This window comes from Manacus candei, unplaced genomic scaffold (genome assembly GCF_025592945.1).
Source record: "Manacus candei isolate 608988 ecotype Guabito, Panama unplaced genomic scaffold, ASM2559294v1 h1tg000076l, whole genome shotgun sequence".
Classification (NCBI taxonomy): domain Eukaryota; kingdom Metazoa; phylum Chordata; class Aves; order Passeriformes; family Pipridae; genus Manacus; species Manacus candei.
In genome coordinates, this window is record NW_026138124.1 from 7,956,122 (window position 1) to 7,978,088 (window position 21,967).

The 21,967-nt window shown below is 61.9% G+C and overlaps 1 protein-coding gene across 3 annotated transcripts in view; it reads left to right on the forward strand.

The window, feature by feature from the left end:
• Positions 1-2,463: 2,463 nt before the first annotated feature.
• The window catches only part of ABR (ABR activator of RhoGEF and GTPase), a 39,247-nt gene continuing 19,743 nt past the window's right edge, over positions 2,464-21,967 (forward strand). The window contains exons 1-4 of one of the 3 annotated variants that reach the window (XM_051810023.1): positions 2,464-2,602; positions 16,441-16,625; positions 21,216-21,320; positions 21,778-21,963. In XM_051810023.1, the coding sequence (XP_051665983.1) occupies positions 16,518-16,625; positions 21,216-21,320; positions 21,778-21,963 (399 nt within the window). In that variant the 5' untranslated portion in view covers positions 2,464-2,602; positions 16,441-16,517. Of the gene's footprint in view, positions 2,603-11,607; positions 11,734-16,440; positions 16,626-19,049; positions 19,541-21,215; positions 21,321-21,777; positions 21,964-21,967 lie in introns of those variants that run through there. The other 2 variants (XM_051810024.1, XM_051810026.1) reach the window with 2 other exon arrangements.

The following is a 21,967-nucleotide window of genomic DNA, read 5'->3' on the forward strand; positions in this document are numbered from 1 at the left end:
AGAGACGTGCCTGTCTAAAACCCAGCTAAGCAGCACAGATCCTTGCCATGGGAATGTTTCTGCTGGTGTGGGAGGTCAGGAGGTGCAGTACAGAACAGACACGGAGGAGGCTGAGCTGGGCACAAAGCCAGTCCCAGCTGGGTGATGCTTGGGCAGAGGGAGGGGCAGAAGGAGCAGTCCCAAAGCTGCCCCCATCCTGCCCCCAGCCCCCAGGAGCTGGCTGGGGAGAGCTGCCAGGGGTTCTCAGTGTCTCAGCTCTGGGCAGCCCTTGCTGCAGGGATCCAGGCCCAGCTCCTGGAAGCGGGCAAGACCAGACTATAAATCACGGGGCACCGGATGCCACCTGTAATTAGTGCATCCCACTGGGCCATCCCCACCTCATCCTGGTCGCTTCCTACCTAGGTGCCCATTACAGGGTGGGAGGTCAGCAGGAACGCCCACCCAGGCCCTGCTCCCCCGGTCCCTGCTGATTTATCACCATGTGCTGGCGAGATTTATGGGCTGAGGTGGGGAGCCAGAAACGTGTTGTAGGGCTCTGCTGGGCCCGTTTGCCTGACAGATGATGAAAGAGCCGTAATTATCTGTCGCCACACATAAATCAGGCCACTCATGGCACCCCTGTCCTCCTCCCCAGCCTCTAAGAAGTGGTTTGGCCCCCAGGGACACCCCACCTGTGTCACACTGGACTGGGGCACTGCTGAGTGCTGGACACCTCCCAGTATTGTCACAGCTCTCATGGGTCCCGCAGCCCAAAGGTGTGTTCTGGGTGTCTTTGCCCCAACACTGCTGCTGAACCCGGCCTTAACTCCTGCAAAGAGCCCTGGACTGGCTGCCCCACACCCATCCAGCACCCCCAAACCACTGCTGCTTCCAGATGAGAGCTGCCGGGGCCATCTGGGAGCACAGCCCTCACTGGAGGTAAAACCCTGATGGGGTGAGGAGGCAGCTGACACGGCCTGGGGGGGCTGCCCAGCTCCTGGCAGTGTCCCAGCACCATCCATCTTCCTTGGGAAGGCTGCACTGGGGGGCATGGATGCGCCAGTGAAGCAAGGAATCCTGTGCCAGGGCAGCATCAGAGCCAGGGATTGGGTGCAGGGAGGTGCCCACCCCTGGTGACGGAGGGGAAGGAGGAGGTGGCTGTTGTGACACAGTCTGGGCCCCGTGGGTAAATAAATAGGGCGCTTTGTTCCTGCTGGGGCACGGCCAGGTGGCACAAGGGTGAGTCATCCATCCACAGCCCGACATCCTGCAGGGCACAGGAGGCAGGGAAAGGCAGTGCCCTGAGGCCATGCTGCCTGGAGGCTCCTGCCTCCGCCTTGGGGAGGTCCTGTCCTCCAGCACCTTGCATGGCACGGGGAAACAGCCCTGCCCAGGGCAAAAGTTGGAAAGCCCTGTCTGTATAGGTGTGAGCAAGCCATGGGCATGTGCTGGCCTGGCAGCTTAAACACAGCATGTGTGGCAGAGTGGGCACAAAGGCTTTACATGGGCCTTCACGGAATCACAGAATAGTTCAGTGTATCCAATTTAAACCTCCACTGACACAGGTTTAGGCCATTTTCTCTTGTCCTATCACTTGCTACTTGTGAGTAGAGACCAACCCCACCTGGCTACACCCCCCTTTCAGGGAGTTGTAGAACTCTGTTGCCCACCACAGGGCCCATCCATCCTGAGACCAACAGGGCAGGCAGAGTTTCACTGGCCAGAGGATGAAGGTGGCCAGGAGACTGGGCAGAGCTCCACAGTGAGGGCCAGGGCACACGGTGGATGGGGAAGGGCAGCTCAGCCGTGGCACAGTAGCCACCTCATGGCACAGTAGCCACCCCACGGCACAGTAGCCACCCCGTGCCTTCAAGGCTCCGTTGTTCCTGGCTCAGGGATCCCTCGCAGTGCGTGGGATGGATTCTGGCACTAGCTATCATGTTGTTACTGCTCTGACGCTGCCGGCATCGGGCGCTCCCTCGCCCGCATCCCCCGGCCCGCAGCTTCTCGGGGAGACCCGGGGGCGGAGGGACCGAGGGTCGGAGCAGTGGGGTGCGCGTCCCTCCATTCCATTCCATCCCATCCCATCCCATCCCATCCCATCCCATCCCACCCCGCACTCCCGCCGCGGGCCGCAGCCGAGCGGGGCCGGGGGGCGGTGGCAGCGCTGATCCCGCCCCGGCGGGGCCGAGCCGAGGCGGGGCGGGCCGGGGGCGGGCAGCGACGTCAGGCCCCGCGGCGGCGGCGGGGGGCGGAAGGCGGCGGCGGTGCCGGAGGGAGGGAGGGGGAGAAATCTCGGGTGCGGGGCGGGGGATGGCGGCGGGCGAGGCGGCCCGGGCGGACTTCGCGCGGCACTGGCAGGCGGAGTTCCCGGGGGAGCCGGCGCCCCGCATGGAGCTGGGCTCGGTGCGGGCCATGGAGCGGGAGCTGGAGCGCTGCCGCCGCCACCTGCGCCGCCTGCAGCGGGCGCTGGCCGAGGAGCGGTTCAAGGTGGGCTACCTGGAGGCGGCGCTGGCCCGCGCCCCCCTCCCGCCGCCGCCGCCCGCCGCCCCCCGCCCCGCCGGCAGCTCCCCCGAGCGAGGCAGCGGCGGCAGCTCGGACGCGGAGGACGCTTCCTCGGCAGGTGGGTGCCGCGGGGCGGCCGAGGGGGAGCCGTCCCCACCCCGCGCCCCAGCGGCGAGGGTGCCCCGAGCCCCCCTGCGCTGTCCCCATCGCATGGTCAAGGGCGTCCCGAGCCGCTTCGCGGCCGAGGGCATCCCCAGCCCTCGCGCTGCCTGTCCTGTGCTTCCGTGCCATGCCCATGGCATCCCGTGCCACTCCGTCCCTGTGTCCCCATGCTGTGTCACTGCTAAGGCAATCCTAAGCCCCTGTGCCATCCCCGCTACACAGCTGATGCACCCCGTCCTGCACAGCAGGGGATCTGATGGTCTCCCCGGGCTGTCCCCATCGTGCACCCAGGAGCACCCCATGTCGCCACAGAGCAGAGTATGCCCCAGCTCCTTGTGCCATCCCCATCAAACAGCTAATGCCACCCCCAGCCCTTGTGCTGTCCCACCACTAAGGCCACCCCAAGCTCTGTCTCTTCCCTGTCTGACTTCCAAGGACATCCCATGCCAAGGCCCCATCATTAGGTGTGCAAGGAGGGAGGGTGGCTGCTGGTCCCCTCAGTTGGGTCTTGGCAATGTGGTGGTGGCCCAGGAGCCACCTCTGGGGCTGGGACACTGTGGAGGACTCACTTCCTCGTGCTGTGACCTGGCTCACGGGGACACCTCTGCTCAGGTGACACCCTGTGACCTCATGTGGGGAAATCCTGGAGGTGCTAAAGCAGAAGCTTCCTGGGGTGGTGAGATGTCCTGGGGCGTTTTTCTGGGCAGATTGAGGACACTGCTATTTTGCCTGGCTGTTTTGTGGCACTGAAGGTGCAGCCAGCTAGCGCTGTCACCCGTCACGCTGTCCTACTTCCAGCGGCCTGGAAGTTGTTATTGCATCAGCTTTAAACTCAATTCAAACACAGTCCCGGCAGCTAGGGAATGTCACTTTTAATGCTGCTAATTCTGCAGCTGACTTGAGTTAATTTTGTTCTTGCTTGATTGTTTGGGATGGTGGTTTTCCCCTAAGGCTGTATCGTGCTGGTTTAAGATTGCCTGGGTAGTAAGTGCTCTGATGTCAAATTGTGCTTAATATTTGGTTAATTTATATTTATTGCACTAGTCTGCAGTGCTGGAGAACAGCTTGGTTTCCACTTCACCTTCCCGGGCTGTCTGGAGGTGAAATGTCCCAAGTGCATGGCTGCTCCTGGCGTTGTTGCTGTGCTGTGCCAGGCTCACACGTGTGAGTGTTTGTGCCGCTCCCCAGTTGGCAGGGACTGGCTGTGGGAGCTGGTCCCAGCCCTGTGGTGAGGATCAAGGGCATTCCATGTGCTGCCTTCAAAGGGCTGCTCCAAGTCCTTCTCCAGCTCCCGTCAGCAGGCACTGGCTGTACTTCTTGGAGAGCTGCTCAGTGGCTGAAGTGGCTCAAGTGCGTCGGAGTGACCAAGCACAAATCCTTCTGATTTACGCTTGGATCTGCATTGTATTTTTATCTGGGTAATGTTCCTGAATGTTTCCAAACCCAGGACTGTGCAAGGCTGCTCTCAGGCCAGGGAGTGTTCTTAAAGGGACTTCCCTGGAGCACAGCATAAACCTCCAGGGGTCCCAGCTTCGTAAGCCAGAGGGATCCCCCAGCCCAGTACCACCCTGCAAGACCTTTGCAGCTGGTCCTGGTGAGTCTTTTGGACAAGACCTTGAAGTCCAAGGCTGCATCTGCTGTGGTTAAATGTGGCCTCTTCCTCTTTCCCTAAATGGATCTTCATCAGGATCACCAGCTCCAGCGCTCATCAGAGGAGGAAGCATCCCCTCTGCCAAGCTCCCAGCTCCTTGTCCCATGACACAGCCGGGCTCTGCACGGAGGTCAGCTGATGGCAGCGGTGTTGATGAGCCCTCCCCAGCCTTGTCCTGAGCCTGTCCTGAGCCTTTCCCAAGCATCAGCACTTTTCTTTGTTGGGTGTTATAAGGGCGCCTGTGTGCGCTGACGGCGCTGACATTTAAAAGCAAGATTTGAGAGTCCAGTAAGACGTGTGAGGTCACTGCCTGGATCCCCTTTTCATGGGCAGTTGGTTAACTTAGTGCTCCTGTTGTTTTCTTCTCACTTCTCTCTATTTTTCAGATATAATTGAAAATTCCTGATCGTGGTGCTGTTTGCTTCTCCTGCCAGCACGCTGGTGGTGTGTAACTCAGTTAGTGCTGCTCTGCCTGGGTCCCTCAGTATTTTAATGTGAGTTTTGGAGCGTAATGGTGCTGTGGCTGTGGTTGAATGCGTCAGTCCCCAGCTGTGTCACCATAACCTATGGAAGCACTATCTGGACAGCAAGTGAAGGAGCGTTGAATATCGTCTTTATGGGAATTACCAGTGGTTTCCTTTAAGTAGCTTGTGATTAATCTGATTTAAAGCGAGGAAATCTGCAAGATGCCCCTGTCTGCGGCCATTGCATGAGAGCAGCGCGTGTGACAGCCAGATACTCGATCCTGGCATCTGAGATAACGCCTGTGCCAGCTCACCCGGGACCAACAAAATCTGAGCGTCAGCGAGCAGATGGCTAAAAACGAAGCGTGGAAAGGACTAAAATTCCCTTCATCCCGGCCGTCACCTGTCCCTGTGGCCAAACACGCAGCTGGCCTCGCAGCTGAGTATGCGCGGTGCCGTGCCGGGAGGTGGTCGGGGTGTGCCGGGTGCCTGGGCTGGGTGCTGCTTCCATCACCTCCCTTTTACCACGGCAGGGATGAGGGGTCTGGTGCTGCGGGTTGGTACCGGCCAGGAGAGGGTGAGCTGAGCAGGAGGGAGGCGGCTGTGCTGGCGGCCGAGGAGGGACGCGGCGGTGCCCGTCGGAGATGCTTTGTGCCCGGCAGCCAGGTAGCGCGTGCGGAGGTGGAACCAACTCGGTGCTGGGTTTCCTCGCTTTGTCCCTGGGAAGCGGAGGAAGAGGCTGGCCTTGCCACGGAACTGGGATGCTGCGGGAGCTCCTGAAGCTCCTCGTGAAGGCTGCGTGGTTTGGGAGCCCCTGACCTGCCCTGTGCAGCGCCCTGCACCCCATAAATGTGAGCTCTGGGGTGGGGAGCACTGGCATAGCTGGAATAGCCCATGATGGCGTTGGCTGATGGATCTGGTTACAGCAGGATGCTGCGGCTGCAAGCTGTGCTGTAAATGAATCCCCAGCCCTCTGTTTAGCTGGAATTACAGTTTCTCCCGAGGAAATATTCTGGAGTCACGTGGGCTCTTCTTCTCGCCCCGCTGCACTGCCTTCACTGGTACCTTGGGAAATGGGAAGGGAGCTGCCGGCAGCAGCGGGGTCCCTGCCTCGGAGGGCGGTGAGCACAGAAGGGCAGCGGTGTCGGGGTGTGCACCAAAGGGCTGAGATGGGGAAGGGGCCCCGGGGCATCTGGAGTCCCTGGGGCATTGGCTGCCTCATCCCTGCATGCCCAGCTTGGGGCTGGATTCCTATGGGTGTCGTGCTGGGGGCTTCTGGAATGGTTTGGGTAAAGACAGGGCTTGTTCTTGCTGCTCCATCCCTACTTTCAGCTTGTGCTACTCCTGGCAAATAAATGATACTGCAAAAGTGGCATCTCCATCCTGGAGAAACTCCCTGCAGTCAGGGAGGTGATGGGGCAGTGCTGCAGGCAGGTCTCTGTCTTACTGTCCTGAGCCACCCTTGGACCCTGCTGGTTCCTCATCTCTTTCTTGGAATATTCCCTGAAACCTCAGGGAAAGAAAAGAACAGAAAACAGTGACCAAAGTCCAGAGTTTATCCTGGTGCATCTCTTTCTACTTGGGGTAGGTCACGGCGTGCAGGAGGCAGAGGAGCTCCCAGAGAAAGGTGAAGTGTTGCATGGTCTATGCATCCACCTCCCCTCCTTTGGCACCTCCTTTAGGGGGGCATCTGGGGGTCGGCGCCCAAGTGGGGAGGTGCGGTGGGGGGAGTTGTTTCTCCCCGAGAGCCCATCTGCCACTTCTGCGTCCTCATATCTACTTTTTAAATTTTTACTTCATCGTATTTCCCCACTGTTGGAAAGTGCTTATTTGGCTCTGAAGATGCTGGAAGTTCCTCCTCTGGCCAGGGAAGGCCAGGCAGAGCCTCAGTGTTTAATTGTAACTGCTCAGGCGAGTACAAAACCGCAGCGTGTGTGTGTGTGTGTGTGTGTGTGTGTGTGTGTGTGTGTGTGTGTGTGTGTGCGCCTGCTGGGGACCTTTGAACCGTCTCCATCTGCTCTGGGGCCCGGTGGCGTTTCGGGAGGTGGTTTCTCTCCACAAACCCCCCTGATGGCATTGTGACAGCAACCCCTGTGTGATGTGGGGCTGCCTCCCCGAAGGGTGGTGCTGCCTGAGAGGGGGATGGCAGGGTTAGCGCTGGGGCAGGTTGGTGCTGTTAAAGAAAGCCATAAATAAATGCAAGGTTTATGAGGTTAAAAAGCCTTGGAGTACAAGAGCTGCTGTTTAAAGCATAGCTTTAGGTGAAAGCAGTATGTGCTGGCTGTTGGAGTTTGCCCTGTGATGGGCGCATAATGGAGGGCTTGTGAAGGAGCTGGAAGAGCAAAGGGGAAACCTGTGACCAGCTCTGCCCACGGGCACCACCAGGATCTGTGCTCTGGGGCAGAGCTGGCAGCAGCTGCATCTGCTGGGTGAGGAAAGAGCCCTTCCTGGTGCCAGCACCCTGTGACCACCAAGCAGGATGGATGCTCCGTGGGTTGGGAGTCCTTGTCCCTCTCACTGGGCAGGGGCACTCCCCTGGCACAGCTGGGGTTCCTGCTCTCCTTGGCACAGAGATGCCAACATCTCACCTGGAGGAGGTGGGCTTGGCTGCAGCATCCCTGTGCATCCCTTTGTGGATGCATATCCTTGTGTTCCATCATCTGAGCACAGTCCCACCGGCTGGGTTTTGTTCCCCATAATTTGGGGCAGAGACAACGCTGAGCTCCCCCAGCTCGGCAGCATTTCTTGGGCTGCACAGTCTGCCCTGGTGCTCTGCAGAAAGGCAGGAGGGGATGGAGTTTGTCTTCCAGTGCCAGCAGTGCCACAGGCTGTGCCCACCATGGGGTGACCAGGTTTGGTGCAGCGGTGGCTGGTGATCGGCCTCAGGCAGGAGCAGCAGCAGGGCAGGCAAGGAGCCCTCATTAGGTGGCTGGATAGAGCCAGAAGTGCCCTGCGGGGCCTGAATACATTTGCATTGTAAGTCTATTGAAATCTGGTTTGGGTTTGTTGTTTTTTTTTTTCCCCTGGAAAGACACTTTGTGCAGCGGGGCTCTTTGTTCCGCCGGTTCCTCCTCCCCTCCTGCCCAGCGATGCCGCCCGTTGGGATCCCAGCGGAGGGCTCTGCTCTGTGTTCTGCTGGATGCTGTCTGCTGGGGCCAACCCTGCAGCAGGGATCAGAGGGAGAGACTTTCCTCTGTGCTCTAGTTCCTTCTCTTAGAGAGGGGAGCCTGGCTTAGCCAGGGCAGCTCACTAAGTGTGCATCCCTCCCAGGAAAATGACACCTATGCCGTTGGTTCGTGGCATTGCTGAGGTCACCTGGAGCAGGCACCTGGAGCCAGCAGGAGAGAGCACATAGAACTCACCCCATCCCCAACAGACATCTCCAAATAGAAGATCTCCCACTCCAAGTTACTTTTTCAGTGTTTGCTAAGCAGGATAATCGGCATATGTAGATCAGTAGCAGCAGCATTTCTTGGCTCCCTTGGCTGTAGCCTGAGTGGAGCCTGGCCAGCCTAAGCAGAATCCCAGAGGACTCCTGCAGATCTGCCTTGAGATAAAGTCCCAGCTGCAAAGTTCAGGGATTGTTTGAAGATCTAGCAGATAGGGAGACCTTTGTGCTGGGATGGGGCTTTCTGCCATGGAGGGTTTTTGTTCCATGGGCGGTTTTTGCTCTAAGGCTACAAACCAACACCTCTTCCTTCTCCTTCGAAGCTCCTGTGGTGGGAAGCAAACCTGGCTGAGCTGCCCTGTGCTCCAGGCAGGCAGGCAGCCTGCTCAGCCATGGCCCAGGTCTGTGAGTGCAGCTTGGGGCCGATGCAGTGCAGACCTCAGGGCTTCCATCCCACAGGGAAGTGATACGGGGGAGAAGTTTAATGCTGGCCTCAGGAGCAGCATGTTCAGGACATCCAGCAGGAAGAACTTGCTGTGCTCCTTGGCGGGGAGGGTGGAAACATTTTCATTTGTTCCTCTCGTCTCTCCCTGCAGCCTCTGGCAAGGGGGTAGCTGCTGCTCTGCACCAGCAAGGGAGAGCCTGGACCTTCTGGAGAGCCTGGCAGAGCAGGCACTGGAGGAGCTGGGACAACCAGGCTCTTGGCTGGCATCTCCCACTGCAGCCCCGGGCTCTGCAGCCCTGGCTGTGTCCCTGCCATGGCTCCAGGACACAGAGGTTTCGCCTCTCCTGATTAAAGCACTCTGGCTGCTCTTAACACTTGCATGGTGCTCCCCAACCACCCTCTCCCATTCCAGTCTTCCTCCAGGAAAAGACCGCCCTGTGCCAGTGTTGGGGGTGCAGGTGGCTCTGGAGCTGCTCTCTGGTTGCTGTCAGCCCTGGGTTCCCACCAGCAGCCCCTGCCCAGCCCTGGCCAAGCGCCGAGGCTCCTGCAGCTCCTGTGGCTGTGACTGGAGGACTCTTGCACAAGAGCCCAGAAATAGCGATGCGTGGGCTGGCGGGCAGGGGCTGGGCAGATGCCAGGCAGACAGCCAGACACCAGGCAGGCTGTGCAGGGCTGGTTGGTGGTGGGGAGAAACTGTGGAGCTGAGGCTTCGGCTCTGCCGCAGGGATGCTCCCAGCTGGAGCTGGGGGTGGTTGACGGGGGTTGAGAACATGGTTGGCAGCATCTCCTCACCCGGGACTGGTCTGTATCACTGCGGGGAGATGGGTGCCAGGGTGATGGGTGCCAGGGTGTGAGTGGGTGCTCCCTCCAGCTCTCCTGGGGAGAGGAGGAAGGTTCAGCTGCTTTGCAGGTTTTGAGGTTTTGTTGTTTTTGCAAAGGTGAAAAAAGCACGAGAACCAAAGTAAAAATAAAGCCCAGTGGTTTGGTGGGGCTGTTTTGTGTGGGCTGTGAAAGGGCACCTGCCTGGGTTGGTGTGTGCTGCCATCGGGTGCAGCACATGGTGGCCCTGGGTCTGTGAGGCACTTGCTGGCCTGGTCCTCCTGGCCATGGCTCTGCCAGGAGCTGCTCTGTGCTATCAGGCCAAGGTGGCCAGTTGGCAGAGGGCTCCATGGGATCTGACAGCTCTTTCAAGTGCTCAGCTCATGCCCTCTGTTGGATAAAGAGGAAGATGTGCAAAGGGGGCATGGTGGTGTAGAGAGGCTGGTGTCATGGGCAGGAGTGTCCAGGAGGTGTGTCTGGCTGGGAAAAGCATGTGGAAGAAACCCTGCATGTATGCAGGGAGCCATGCATGGAAAACCAGCTTCCTGCTGCCCCCGTGGCCCTGCAGCCACTGCACCCGGGGGGGGAGCAGCTGCACCCTGTGCTGGTGCTGCTGCAGGGGCTCCCCAGGGCACGAAGGGAGCGCGGTTTCCTGCTGTGAACAGGGTTAGTGAACAGGGTTATGTGCTCTGCTGAACCACTGCTGCCTTCCTGGCAGGGCCTCTTGCTGTGAGGGGCTGGGGGGGCTGCAGTGGCGTAGGGTTTGCTGTGGAATATGGAGAAGACTCTCAGTTGGAACCTTTAAGGGATGGAGTGAGGACATGCTGAGCTGGAGCCAAGGCAGGAGTGAATGGGGGAGTTGGTGGGAGATGGACAGCAGCAAAGACTGTCACGTTGTGGCCACCCTTGGGCACTACCCATGGTAACAGCTTGGGGGCAAGGGGAGTGTTGACTCCCCAGAATAGATGGGAGTGGGTCAGGCAAGGGGTGGGAAATGGCAGCTGTAGGGCTGCACCCTGTGCCACTGACTCAGCACCCGGTGACTCAAAGCCTGTGGGTGCAGTGGGCTGTGGATGTGGGTCCTTGCCACACCGGGGCTGGATGCAGCCCCTGCCAGGGACAGCAGTGGCTCCTTATCCTGGATGCCAGGTGCCAATGGTTCCATGTGCTCCAGCCACGCTGAATCACAGCATTGGCATTGCTGCACTCCTCCAGAATGCTGCATCTATGGACACCCCTGGGATTGGGGATCAGGTGGTGGCAGTGCCTTGACAGGGTCCTCTCAGGTCTCCCAGCTGGTTGCCGATGCCACCCACATCCTGGCACTTCATGCTCCAATGGCTCTACCTTGCCCTTGTGCCCGACAGAGCATTATCCCTCCTGCCCAGTTCCCATCTGGCCCCAGTGCCTGGTCCAGGCCCTTCCCTTCACACTGAGCCCACAGGCAGGATGGGGCCGAGGGCACTGGCAGGGGATGCTGCCCAGTCCTCCGGGACGGGGCAGCGGTGCCGGCACAGGCTGAACCAGGGCAGTCTCTGCACTTGAACGCTTGGCTGGCGCCCTGACATATTGGGGTTGATGACTCTGGCACTTTGTATTTCCTTTGGCTACATGCGGCTGGGGAGGGCGGTTTAACCCCTGCCTGCCCACGTCCCGCTCTGCCGACCCCGGCTGAACGGGGCAGGGCTGCTCCCAGCTCCTGGAGGCCCTGGCTCCCAGAACCAGGGGGAGCGGGACCAGGAGGAGCCTGTGTCCTTCGGCCTTTGTGGCTTGAGGGGCTGGGGAGGCTTTTCTGGGAAGTGGGCACAGTATCCCCGGGTTATAGGAAGAAGATGAGACCGTGGTAGAAGGGGTGATGGAGCCAGCTCCCCCTTCCCCCCATTCTCCTTGGGGTGGCCCGGGGAGCAGCCGCATAGGCCGCTGTGCCACCAACATCCTCTCCTCCTCCTCCTCCTCCTGCGCGGTCCCCAGACCCCTGCGGAGGGTCGGCGTGGCTGCGTGCGGGGGGATGCGGAGCTCGGCTCCCCCCGGCGAGGCAGGGGCGGGAGGCGGGACGCGCTGCCATTGCCAGGCGGCACCTCCTTCCCTGGGCACCCTTGGCAGAAGAGCGGCCGTGTGCCCGGGCAGGCGGCTGTGGCCGGCTCTGCCATCCAGCCCCCGCCTGGGCCCGCGGCCCCCCGCCTCCCGCCCTCGCCCGCCGCCTTTGTTGTGAGATGAGAGCGGGCTGGCGGGGCTGAGCGCCGGCACAGCCCTCCGAGCATGGAGCCGCTGAGCCACCGCGGCCTGCCTCGCCTCTCCTGGATCGACACCCTCTACAGCAGTACGTGGCCTGGGCGGCGGGGTGGGCGAGGGGGGCGGCGGGCTGGGTCCCCCCTACCTGTTGTGTAACGCTGCGTCGCGCTGGGGAGGGATGGTGTGCCGGGGGTGCTGTGCCGGGGATGCTGTGCCGGGGATGCTGTGCCGGGGGTGCTGTGCTGGGGGTCCCGGGCTGGGCCGAGACCGGGCAGGGGGCTGGTGATGGTGGCAGGGGCTTGTGCTCCCCTCCGTGAGCATCCCGTGTGCCCCGGTGGCAGGACGGCGCTGGCCGGAATCTGTCCAGCATCCCCCACGCTCTGGGGACCTGCTGCCCGCTCCGGGGGCTGCGTGAGCAGGATGGGTGACGGTGACGGTGGCCCCGGCGCCGTGGGGCTCGCTGGGGCTGCAGCAGCCTGACAGCTGGCACTGCCCACGGGAGTCCTTGGGGATGTGGGTGCTTTTTGCCCCAGGTCCCATTCCCGTCCCTCCATGGTGGTGGGAAGGCACATCTCCCCCAGCCGTGATTTTCTCAGCGAGCTCCGAGGCGCTGTGCCGAGGATGCTGTGGCAACGCGGTGCCGGTACCCGGGGGCTGGCGGCCGGCGGGGCCGGGGGCGTCCTGCAGCAGCCAGGGGGGTGCGAATCCCCCCGATCCCACGGACGGGCAGCAGGGAGGAATGAACCCCGGAGCAGTGGCAGTCCTGATCCCACGGCAGCTGTCGCAGTGGTGGCTGAGGGTTCCAGGGACATGGCTTGGGGATGAGGGGGCTTGGTCATGGGGTCCCCGTTGTTCATTCTGGGGGAGCGTTGAGCTGCGTGGGCACCCTGGGGGTGTGTTTTGGGGTGCAGTGTTGAGCTCGGAGCCTGGTGCTTGCAGGGCAGCGAGGTTTGGCGCGGGTGCGTGGGAAGGTGGGATGCTCCGGAGCATGCCCATGTGTGGATCTGGCATCTGTCATGCCCGAGAGGGAGCAGGGACCACCGGGGGCACACTGCATAGGGCTGAGCCCCCTCCCCAAGTTTTCCAGCCCAAAGCCTCTATGTCCACAGCTGGAGGCTGCATCTGGCCGTGGCAGTGCCAGGGTCTGGCGTGGCTGTGCAGCCTGTGCAGGTGTGTGGGCTGGAGCCCGGGGGGCACATCCAGCCCCAGCCACTGCACCCTCCTTCCCAGCCACGGCATCTCTGCAAAGCCACGGCTCTGCCATCCCAAATCCTCTTCCAGCTGCCCTTGCCAAGGCGTGGGAGAGGCTGCTTGGGGTGCCCACGTTTTGGGGGATGCAGGGCAGAGTCCAGCCTTCATCACACTGGGCAAAGCAGTGGTGGTGTGGAGGAGGTGCTGTTTGTGTCGAGCCACCCTTTGGAGGAGGCCCACGGAGGCAGGTCCGAGGCCAGCTCACGCATCTGTGTTGTCATGGTGAATTTTCACCCAGGCAGAGGGAAACCATGGCGCTTCCCCAAAATCTCCCAGGCTCCCTGTGGATGTTGGGCTTCTCCTGGAAATGAGATAGAATGGATGGGCATTGGGGTGTGCTGGTGCACTGCCGAGGTGTCAGGGAATAGCACGTGTCCAGCTGGAAAGTGAAGGAAATGCCACCCTGAGCTGCTGTGACTGTACTGCCTCTCTGAGCTGGGCAGGAGCTGGCTGCTGCTGTTGGCTGAGCTCCCTTTTGGGGACCATCATGCTGGTATTAGCCTGGGTCAGTCCTGGGAAGATGTGGCGAAGGAGAAACAATTTCCTGGGGAAAATAATCCCCCATGGGGATTCGTTCCTGGCCCTGTCACCCTGCTGTGTCCATGTGCAGTCCACAGGGCCCTGCCCTGATGGGTGTCAGCATCCCATGGGTGTCAGCCCTTGGTGCACTGTGGGGTTGGATCCAGCTCAGCGCCCCAGGGCTGTGTGCTGGGTGAGGGTTACAAGGCTCTTTCAGGTCGGGGTGTCTTTGCCCCCCAGATTGGCTCCCCGGGGCCAGGCTGCCTCCCTCTCCTTGGTCCCCATCCCTGGGGTGGAGCAGGAGGATTTCCACTGCTGCTAAAAAGCAGGAGCAAAAATAGCTCTGGGTTTTGGCACGGGCACAGGAACAGGCTGCAGGGGCAATGCAGCTGTGGGGGAGGAGGGAGGGACGTGCTGGGTTTGGGCTGCCTAGGTGGCACGAGCACCCCACAGGCAGGGAGACACAGGGCCAGACCCTCCATGTCCCCTCACCCAGCAATGTCCCCTTTGCCCGTCCTGGCTGCTTGGTGGTGCTTGGTTCCCTCCCTGTAGTGGCTTCTGGGAGTGCTGGGAAGGTTCCTCTTCCTGAGCTCCCCAAGTGAGAGCCCCATAAATAATGCACAGCCACGGGTGGCACAGCTGGAGTCACGAGGACATGGCTTTGTTCTCCATCCTGCAGGCAAGGCAGAGTCCCTCTCTTTGGGGCACTGCCTGTAGATCTCATCCCCAGCTCTAGTCTGGGACTGGGATGTAGATCTGCTCCAACTGGTAGCAGTGGGAGAGCCGGGTCATTGCTGTGTCCCCACAGGCCAGTCCCTCCCCCCTCTGTGCCATCGATGCCAACTTCTCCCCAGCACTGCTGTGTGTGTCACCTCCCAGGCTCCCCAGCTGCCTCATTAACGCTGTGTTCTCATTACCTGGCTGCTGAGCCACCACCCCTGGGTTGCCAGGATGCCCACAGTGACGATGCCACGCTGGGTGTCCCTGTTGCCTGCCCCGTGGTTAAACCTGGAGCTGCAGAACCTTGGCCATGGTGGAGGGAGGGCGGGGGAGCCTGGTGGCCTCTGAGCTGGTGTTCCTGGTGAGGACCATCAGCTTTGTCCCCTCTCTGCTGCTTTGGCTCCTCTTTTGGTCCCACCTGATGGGCAAGGGCACTTGGGTGAGAGGTTTGGGATTCTCTGGGACATCCTCAGCCTGGGGACAGTGCTCAGCTTAGGGGACTCAGGGGAGCTGTGTGGGGTGGGTGTACTGGAGAGGTGGCCATCATGGGGGACACCACTGCTAATGAACCTCATGCTGCCATGCTCCTGGATGGTGCTGGAAGCACCACAGCTGGCACCTGCTGAAGGCAGAAGAGACTGAGGACATCCCGCCATGAGGAGGCAGGACAGGTTAGAGCCAGGGATCCTGTTTCCCTGGAAGCTGAGGAATCATGGGCTTCCCCTCCTCTGCCCATGTAGTCAGCTCCTGGGTTGAACCTGGGCTGTGGTGGCCCGGTGAGAGTGGCCCCATGTGCTAATGATTATTAGCAGCTAATTGCTAATGAAGCAAGGGCTGAGAGGGGCTGTGGTGTTCTGGCAGAGATGGGATGCATCTGGCCCCTGTCAGGACTCCCCTTCATCCCCCTCAAGTGCAGGGTGGGAACCTCCATCCCTCCCCACTGGCACTGGCAGGGCTCCTGGCCTGAGTGCTTTGCAACACTCTTTGATTTAAAGATTTATCCACTTCCACTAGGAAGCCGAATGCAATATTAATGCACTGAGCAGTGTTGGTGGGAGCCAGGGGAGTCCTTGGCCAGGATGGCAGGGCCGTGGGAGCGTGAAGTGGCAATGGTTTGGGGTTTGGTCTGGGATGGCTGCTCCAGCCCCAGTGCACCCTGTTTTGGCCAGGTTATCAGCCAGGCTCTTAGCTGGGGTCTCCGTGCTGTCTGTGCCCAGGAAGCCTGTGGGGATGTGCGGTCCAGAGATCCATGGGGTTGCTGGATGGGAGGGGATTGGGGGCTGCTGTGGGATCGGGGTTGTGTTGGCTGAGCCATATCCCCTGCCTCTTTGGGGGATGCTGAGGGGGTCTTGGCTGCAGCTCAGGGTGGGGGTCCTGGCTGCACCCCACAGTCACCCCTGCTGCAGCCGGGCTCCCTTCCCCCTCCCCTTTGTCAGCATCTCGGGGCTGCTGCAGCCACCTCTTCCCGCTGCCACCGAGCCGCTGCCGTTCCCATGGTAACGGGTTAGGATGTACCCCAGTCCCCTGCTGCGCCCCAGGGACCCACTGCAGACTCTGGAGTCCCCCCACTACCCCCTGGGGCTCTGGCTCCCCAAATTGGCTTCCCCTGGTCTTTGGGTGGGTGGTGGAGGGGTTGTGGGTCAGCATAGGGCATCCAAAAATGGGTGCTGTCCCGGCGTGTTGGGGGCCTCATCCTGCACTGGGAAAAGCAGCCCCCTTTGGTCCCCCATGATGGGCCGAGCTGCCCACCCACTATGGAGCTGCCACCATCCCCCTTCTTCCAGGGGGGTGGCTCTGTCCTCTGTGCTGCAGATCCAGGCATCCTGGCACCCATTCCCACGCTCCGAGGAGTGTGGGTGCGGGGAAGCAGGGAGGACGGCGGCTGTGGCTGCCAGCCCAGCTCCATCCCTGCCCGGGGATGGCACAGGGGTAGTGGCCAGCGGGCAGGCACGGAGGGCAGAGTTGCTTGCATGGGGCTGGAGCGTCTGGCAGAGCAGCTGTCCCTGCGCAGACGAGGCCCTCGGCCTCTCGGTTCAGTTAATTATTCAAATATAGGGAAGTGTGTCGAGCGGAGGATGCCTGCGGGGCAAGGATGCTCCGTGTGATATGTGATGCCCTGCCTGCTCGGCTGAGCACGCAGCAGGGCTGGGCTGGGCTGTGGGTATGGGCATGTGTGTCTGTACGTGGCCCTCGGTATGGGACACGGGGTCAGCTGCCCGCAGGTGACCACAGGCCGGGGTGGTTGTGGTGACCCTCGGCCGTGCCAGTGCCGGGATGCTCACGGCCACCCTCTCTTCCCCGTCAGACTTCAACTATGGTGCGGACGAGTACGACGCCGAGGGCAACGAGGAGCCCAAGGCACTGCCAGAGGGCTCGGAAACCATGCCCTACATCGATGAGTCGCCCACCATGTCCCCCCAGCTCAGCGCCCGCGGCCAGGAGAGCGGGGACGGCGTCTCGCCCACACCCACCGACGGCCTCGGCACAGGGGTAGGTGCTCGGGGCGCCGGGGCGGGTGAGTTGGGGCATGCGGGTGTCCGGCTCGGTGTGTCAGTGGTGGTCTGGTGCTGCTGTGACCTGAGGGAGTATTCCTGGTATCCTAAAACCTGCTGACCGTCTGGGGAGCAGCAGTTCCGGGGATGCCGTGCCTGTGGGACACGCTGTGTCCCTGCCCCGCCGTGCCACGCCGGGGGCAGAGCTGGAAGGGCACGGGATGGACGGAGAGAGGGGTCCCGGGGCTGGAGCCCAGCCGGGCGTGCTGGAAGCGGGGAGGGGGTTCCCGGTGTCTCCAGCTCCGGGAGCCCTTGGGACGGGGCGCAGCCGCTCCGCCGGGCTGCCGGCTCCATCTAGCGGCACTCGGGGACCCAGTCACCAGCCCGGGGGGGGGGGGGCACTTTGTGCCCCCCCACCGGAGAACTTAGATTTAACCCCTGCTCTTCCGAGCGCATCCCCTCGAAGCCCTTGGGTTTCCCAGGGTGTTTCACAGGAGGGATGCCTGAAGAGCTGCAAGGGGAAAAAAGGGATTTTTTTTTTCCAGAATAAAAGCTTCCATAAAGCCCGGGAGCTGCGGGGTCCAGGCAGGCCTTGGCCTTGGCCTCGCGGGGCTGTTGCGAGGAGTGACTGCCTGGCCCCAGGCTGGGGGATCCCTCGGTGCTGCCGCTGCCCGGGCTGGGAAAAGTTAAGGGTTTTTTTGTCGTGGAAAGAGTTAAGCTCCTGACCCGGATGCTGAGGCAAAAAGGGGAGAGGTGTGGCTTCCTCCCCTGGGTCTCTCTGAGCAGCATCGTCCTCCAGGCACCCAATGCTCCGGGCAGCCCCCGGGGAGGGAGAGGGGGGTCCTGCCCTTCGCCGCTGTGGGAGGGACCCTCTCCCGGGGCTGGCTCCAAACTCAGGCTTAGGGCTCCTCTTCCTCCAGCACAGCCCTTCGAGCCCCAGCCCTGACACTCCGGTGCTGGATCTGTGAGCGCTGAGCTCCGTCATCAGGACCATCAGGGATAGCAGAGAGTGGCCCTGGGGAGCAGGAGGGGAGGTGCTGGCAAAGGGGTGACCTTGGGGGCTGGTGGGGCACAGTGGGTCTGGGCACAGGCAGGGATGATGACTTGGTTGCTACTAACAGGATTGGGAAGTGCTGGAGCTCAGTGCTGCCTCTGCCTCCATCTCTAGAGCTGCTTGTGCCAGGGCTTGGCAGAGCACCCTCCAAATTCTGTCCCTGTGTGTCCAGCCCTGCCAGGGGCACAGGGTTTCATGGGGGTCCCATTGTGGCACAGGGTGCCAGGTTCACTCCATTGCTCTTCTCTGGTGAGTCAGGACTGGTGTCACTGCCTTTGAGAGGGCTGGAGAAGGTTTCTGGTGGGGCATTTCATCTTGCAAGCTCCTGGGGCAGCTGTGGCTATGTTTGAGGCCTGTGACTGTTGATGCAGACACATCTTGACCCTCCCTCTCCCACCTGGGAAACATGAGTGCCATGGAAATGATGTTGGGTGTTGCCCCAGCCCCTGCTTGGGTGCTGCTGGGTTTGGCACTGTGGGTAGCATTTCCCTGAACAGGGACCATTCCCCACTCTGGGGACCCAGCTGTGGCAGGCAGGGTCCTGGCACAGTTCCCTCTTAGCAAAGTCTGGGCGAAGCCTGAGCTGTGTCATGGATAGAGGGTTGGACACAGGCTCTGGAAAGTCCCCGTGTCTGTATCCCTGCCCACTTCTCACAGCAGGAGTTTGTTCCAGGCTCAGACGGGTGCAGGCAGGAGAGATGGCTCCTGTGGGCAGAGCACATGCGGCCACAGGTTCCCCTTTTGCTTCTGAGGAGTGTGGGGAAAGCTGCTGAAATAGCTCTTGTGTTGGTGTCCCCTTCTCCAGCCTGATCTTGCCCCATTTGCCAAGGCCCACAGTGTTCCTCAGAAGTGTCACACCACTGCTCGTGTCCCCACGTCCCAGCTGGCCCGGGGTTGTGGTCAGGCTGGAGCAGCAGGGAGGTGCCAGCGCTGATCCCTGTGGGATGTGGGGCAGATATGTGGGAAGGCAGGTGGCTCAGCTGCATGACCCTGCCCCACATCCCCTCTGGCCTGGGAGAGGTCTGGTGCTTTCCGGGGGTGCAGAGTCAGGTCCCCCTACGGGACCTGGTGATGCTGCTGCCCTGCAAGGTCACTTCTCACTGGTGGCAATCCCCATGGTCCGGCTCTGCCGGGATCCAAGGAAGGAATCCAAGGGGCCGCAGCAGGCAGGATGGTGCTCTCTCGTTGCCGGGCGAGTGGCCTGGCAGGGTTCAGGGGACCCCTCCCCGTGCAGGACCCGCCAGGCTGTGCCGGCGTTGGGGAAGGCGGCTGGGGAAGGCGGCTGCTCTGCGCGCCCCAGCCTTGACCACACTCCGGCGGCGGAGCAGCCCCACCTCCAGCGCCGGGAGAGATGCATTTCCTGTAGCGAGCAGGGCGGAGCTGGGGCCGGCTGGGGCTCGGAGCGCCGGGCAGCGGCCCCTCCACCGCCGGCGGCCCCCCGGGGCCGAGCCGAGGCCGGCGCACGGCCAGGCTGGCGCTCGGGTCGCGCCGCTGCTGAGCCCGGAGCTGCCGCTGCCGCCGCTCGGAGGTGGCCGAGCAGCCGCCCCGGGAGCGGCCGGGACGCCGCGGACGAAGGCCGGAGCTCGGGGCAGGCGGGAGCACCGGGGAATCCCATAATGGTTCCTTTCATCCCGCGGTGGTGGCCGGCGTCCAGAGCTGAGTCAGACTGGGACAGCTCAGCCGTGTGAGCCCCTTTGCCCGGAGCCTTGTGGGGTCCCCTCTGCTCCCCCGCTGCCCGCTCGGCCATGGAGGAGGAAGAGGAGGCCATAGGGTACCTGGATAAAGTGCTGGAGGATGAAGATGACTCTGAGCCAGGAACCCCCACCAGCCCTGGGTCTCCGTTTTCGGCCGGAGAGAAGGTGGGCGGCGGGGGCACCCTGCTCCCGTGCTGGGCTGGGGGCGGAGGGACAAGGGGCATCTTGCTGGTGCTGGTGATGCCCGGGTGATGGGGCAGCTCCTGGGTCGATGTGATGGGTGCTGGTGGAGGGCAGAGCTGGGGGGCAGCAGGAGCATCACTTCAGCCCCACCACGCCCCCAGGACTGCCCGTGGCCAGGGCAGGGGGCAGGGCTGTGCCAGGGATCGGGTGCAAAGGGCTCAGAGTGGGGTTACCACCCAGTCATCCTCCTAGGGGGAAGTAGGGCCACGCATGCTGCTGGAGGGGCTGTGTGGCTCAGCTGGATGCTCTGGAAGGGGCTGGTTAACACTGTGCCCCACCACAAGGCCACTAGCAGTGCCTAAACAGTCCCAAACCCTGGAGCTGGGGCGACCCCTGTGCTGGCAGGTGCAACCCAGCACCCTTCTCATGCCCACCCTGCCAGGGGTGCTGGAGGAGGGCTCTACCCCTGCTCTCCCTGGGGTCTCCTGCATGGGGCAGCCACAGGACCCTGATTCAGGGTTGCTCCTCTGGGTCATGGGGGTCCAGTTGGCATCGTCCTCGTGGGGAGCTGTGGGCCCCAGGCGTGGGTGGGCCCCTTATCTCCTGAGCTCCTGTGCAGGGCCCAGGCTGGGGGAAGCAGGAAGAGCCCGTGACTAATATGTGGCAAAGAGCCCACGAACTCCCAGTGAATAAAAGTGGCTGCCCTGTGCACCCTCCTGCTGCACCAGTCACTGTGGCCCAGCCTTAATGGTGCAGCCTGGCAGGTTGGGCACCCTGGTTGGCACAGCAGCCCCCAGGGCCAGCTGATGGACTCTAAGAGTGGGACAGGGAGGTGCTGCTCCACAGCCATGCCCACCTTGGGGCTGTGCCCCTCTGGTGTTTGCAGCTGTCACCTCTCCTGGCACAACGGCCAGGGCTGGTGTGGGCAGAGGTGAGGCAGGACCAATGTCCCCTCAGACCATTCTGAATGGCTGATGGCCCAGAGTGACTGATGCCCCCATGGCTGTGCTTGGCTCCTGTCTGGGTGGCAAAAGCCTGGTCCTCAAGTGTGATTTTTAAGGGGGGGAAACTAAAGCATGACAGGATGGTCCAGGGGCTGGGGCACCCATGTCTGGACACTGGGAGAGCCTCACTGAGGGTCACAGAGCCCCCCAGCCCAGCCATCTCCCTGCCATGGGAGTCATGCCACCAGAGCATCAGTGTTGCAGCAGACCTGGGCGCTGCCCCGGAGCCACCAGGCAGTGACTGCTGGGGTGGCACTTTCCTGGGAAAACCTCAGCCGAGGGAAAGGGTGGTGCTGGATCACGTGGCAGCACCATCCATGCCAAGCATGATTTCACTGGGCGTCTCTGGACTCTGCCCTGGGAGAGTCCTGCCATGCTGTGCGCCATCCTGGAGTGCTGCCAGCCGTGCCGGGCTCCTGGCCAGCCAGGAGCAGGGAGGGGAGAGAAGCCAGCACAGCTCGTGGCTTCCCAGCTGGCTCCAGCTGGGCTCTGCTGCCCCTCGGGCACATGCCCGGGCCTTCCACGGAGCTTTCCCAGCACCGGCAGGGACATGTGCCCATGTGGGGATGCCAGGGATGGGTTGGTGGGATAGGGTGTCTGTCTCTTCCTGTGCCACTTGCTGGCTCAGCCAGGCTCCTTGCTGTGTTCCATAGGGCGAGCGAGAGGCTGGCAAAGGCCTGGAGATGCGGAAATTGGTGCTCTCAGGTTTCCTGGCCAGTGAGGAGATCTACATCAACCAGCTGGAGGCCCTCTTGTTGGTGAGCACAGCCCCCAGACTGGACAGCCCCTCCAGGGATGGTCCCCAGCAGGCGTGGGTGGATGGATGGATGGAGTAATTTCTTCCTGGACAGCTTTCCCCAGGCAGGTCTGGCCTGGGTGCTGCCTGGGTAGGGGCAAAGCTTCAGGAGCCACACTGGAGCCAGCCTTGCTGGCCTGGCTGCCCCATCTCACCTTCCCCGCTGCCCGTTGGGGAGGTATTTATAGCCCTGCTTCCTCTTGTGGACTCGCTGACCTTCGTGGCCGAGAAACGGCTGCACAATGCGGGGTCACCACCACGGGGAAGTCTGCGGGGATGCACAAGCCCAGAGTACCCCTTGGTGCAGCTGCTGGCTGGGACCTGTCCTGGGCAGCCCTTGCTGCTGACTCAGATCCTCCTCGTCCCCAGTGTTCCCCTCCCAGCCCTCATCTTAAATGCTCTCCCTTCTCCTTCGGCAGCCCATGAAGCCACTGAAGGCCACGGCCACCACGTCACAGCCTGTCCTCACCCTGCAGCAGATCGAGACGATTTTCTACAAGATCCAGGACATCTATGAGATCCACAAGGAGTTCTATGACAGCCTGTGCCCAAAGGTGCAGCAGTGGGACAGCAACGTCACCATGGGCCACCTCTTCCAGAAGCTGGTAT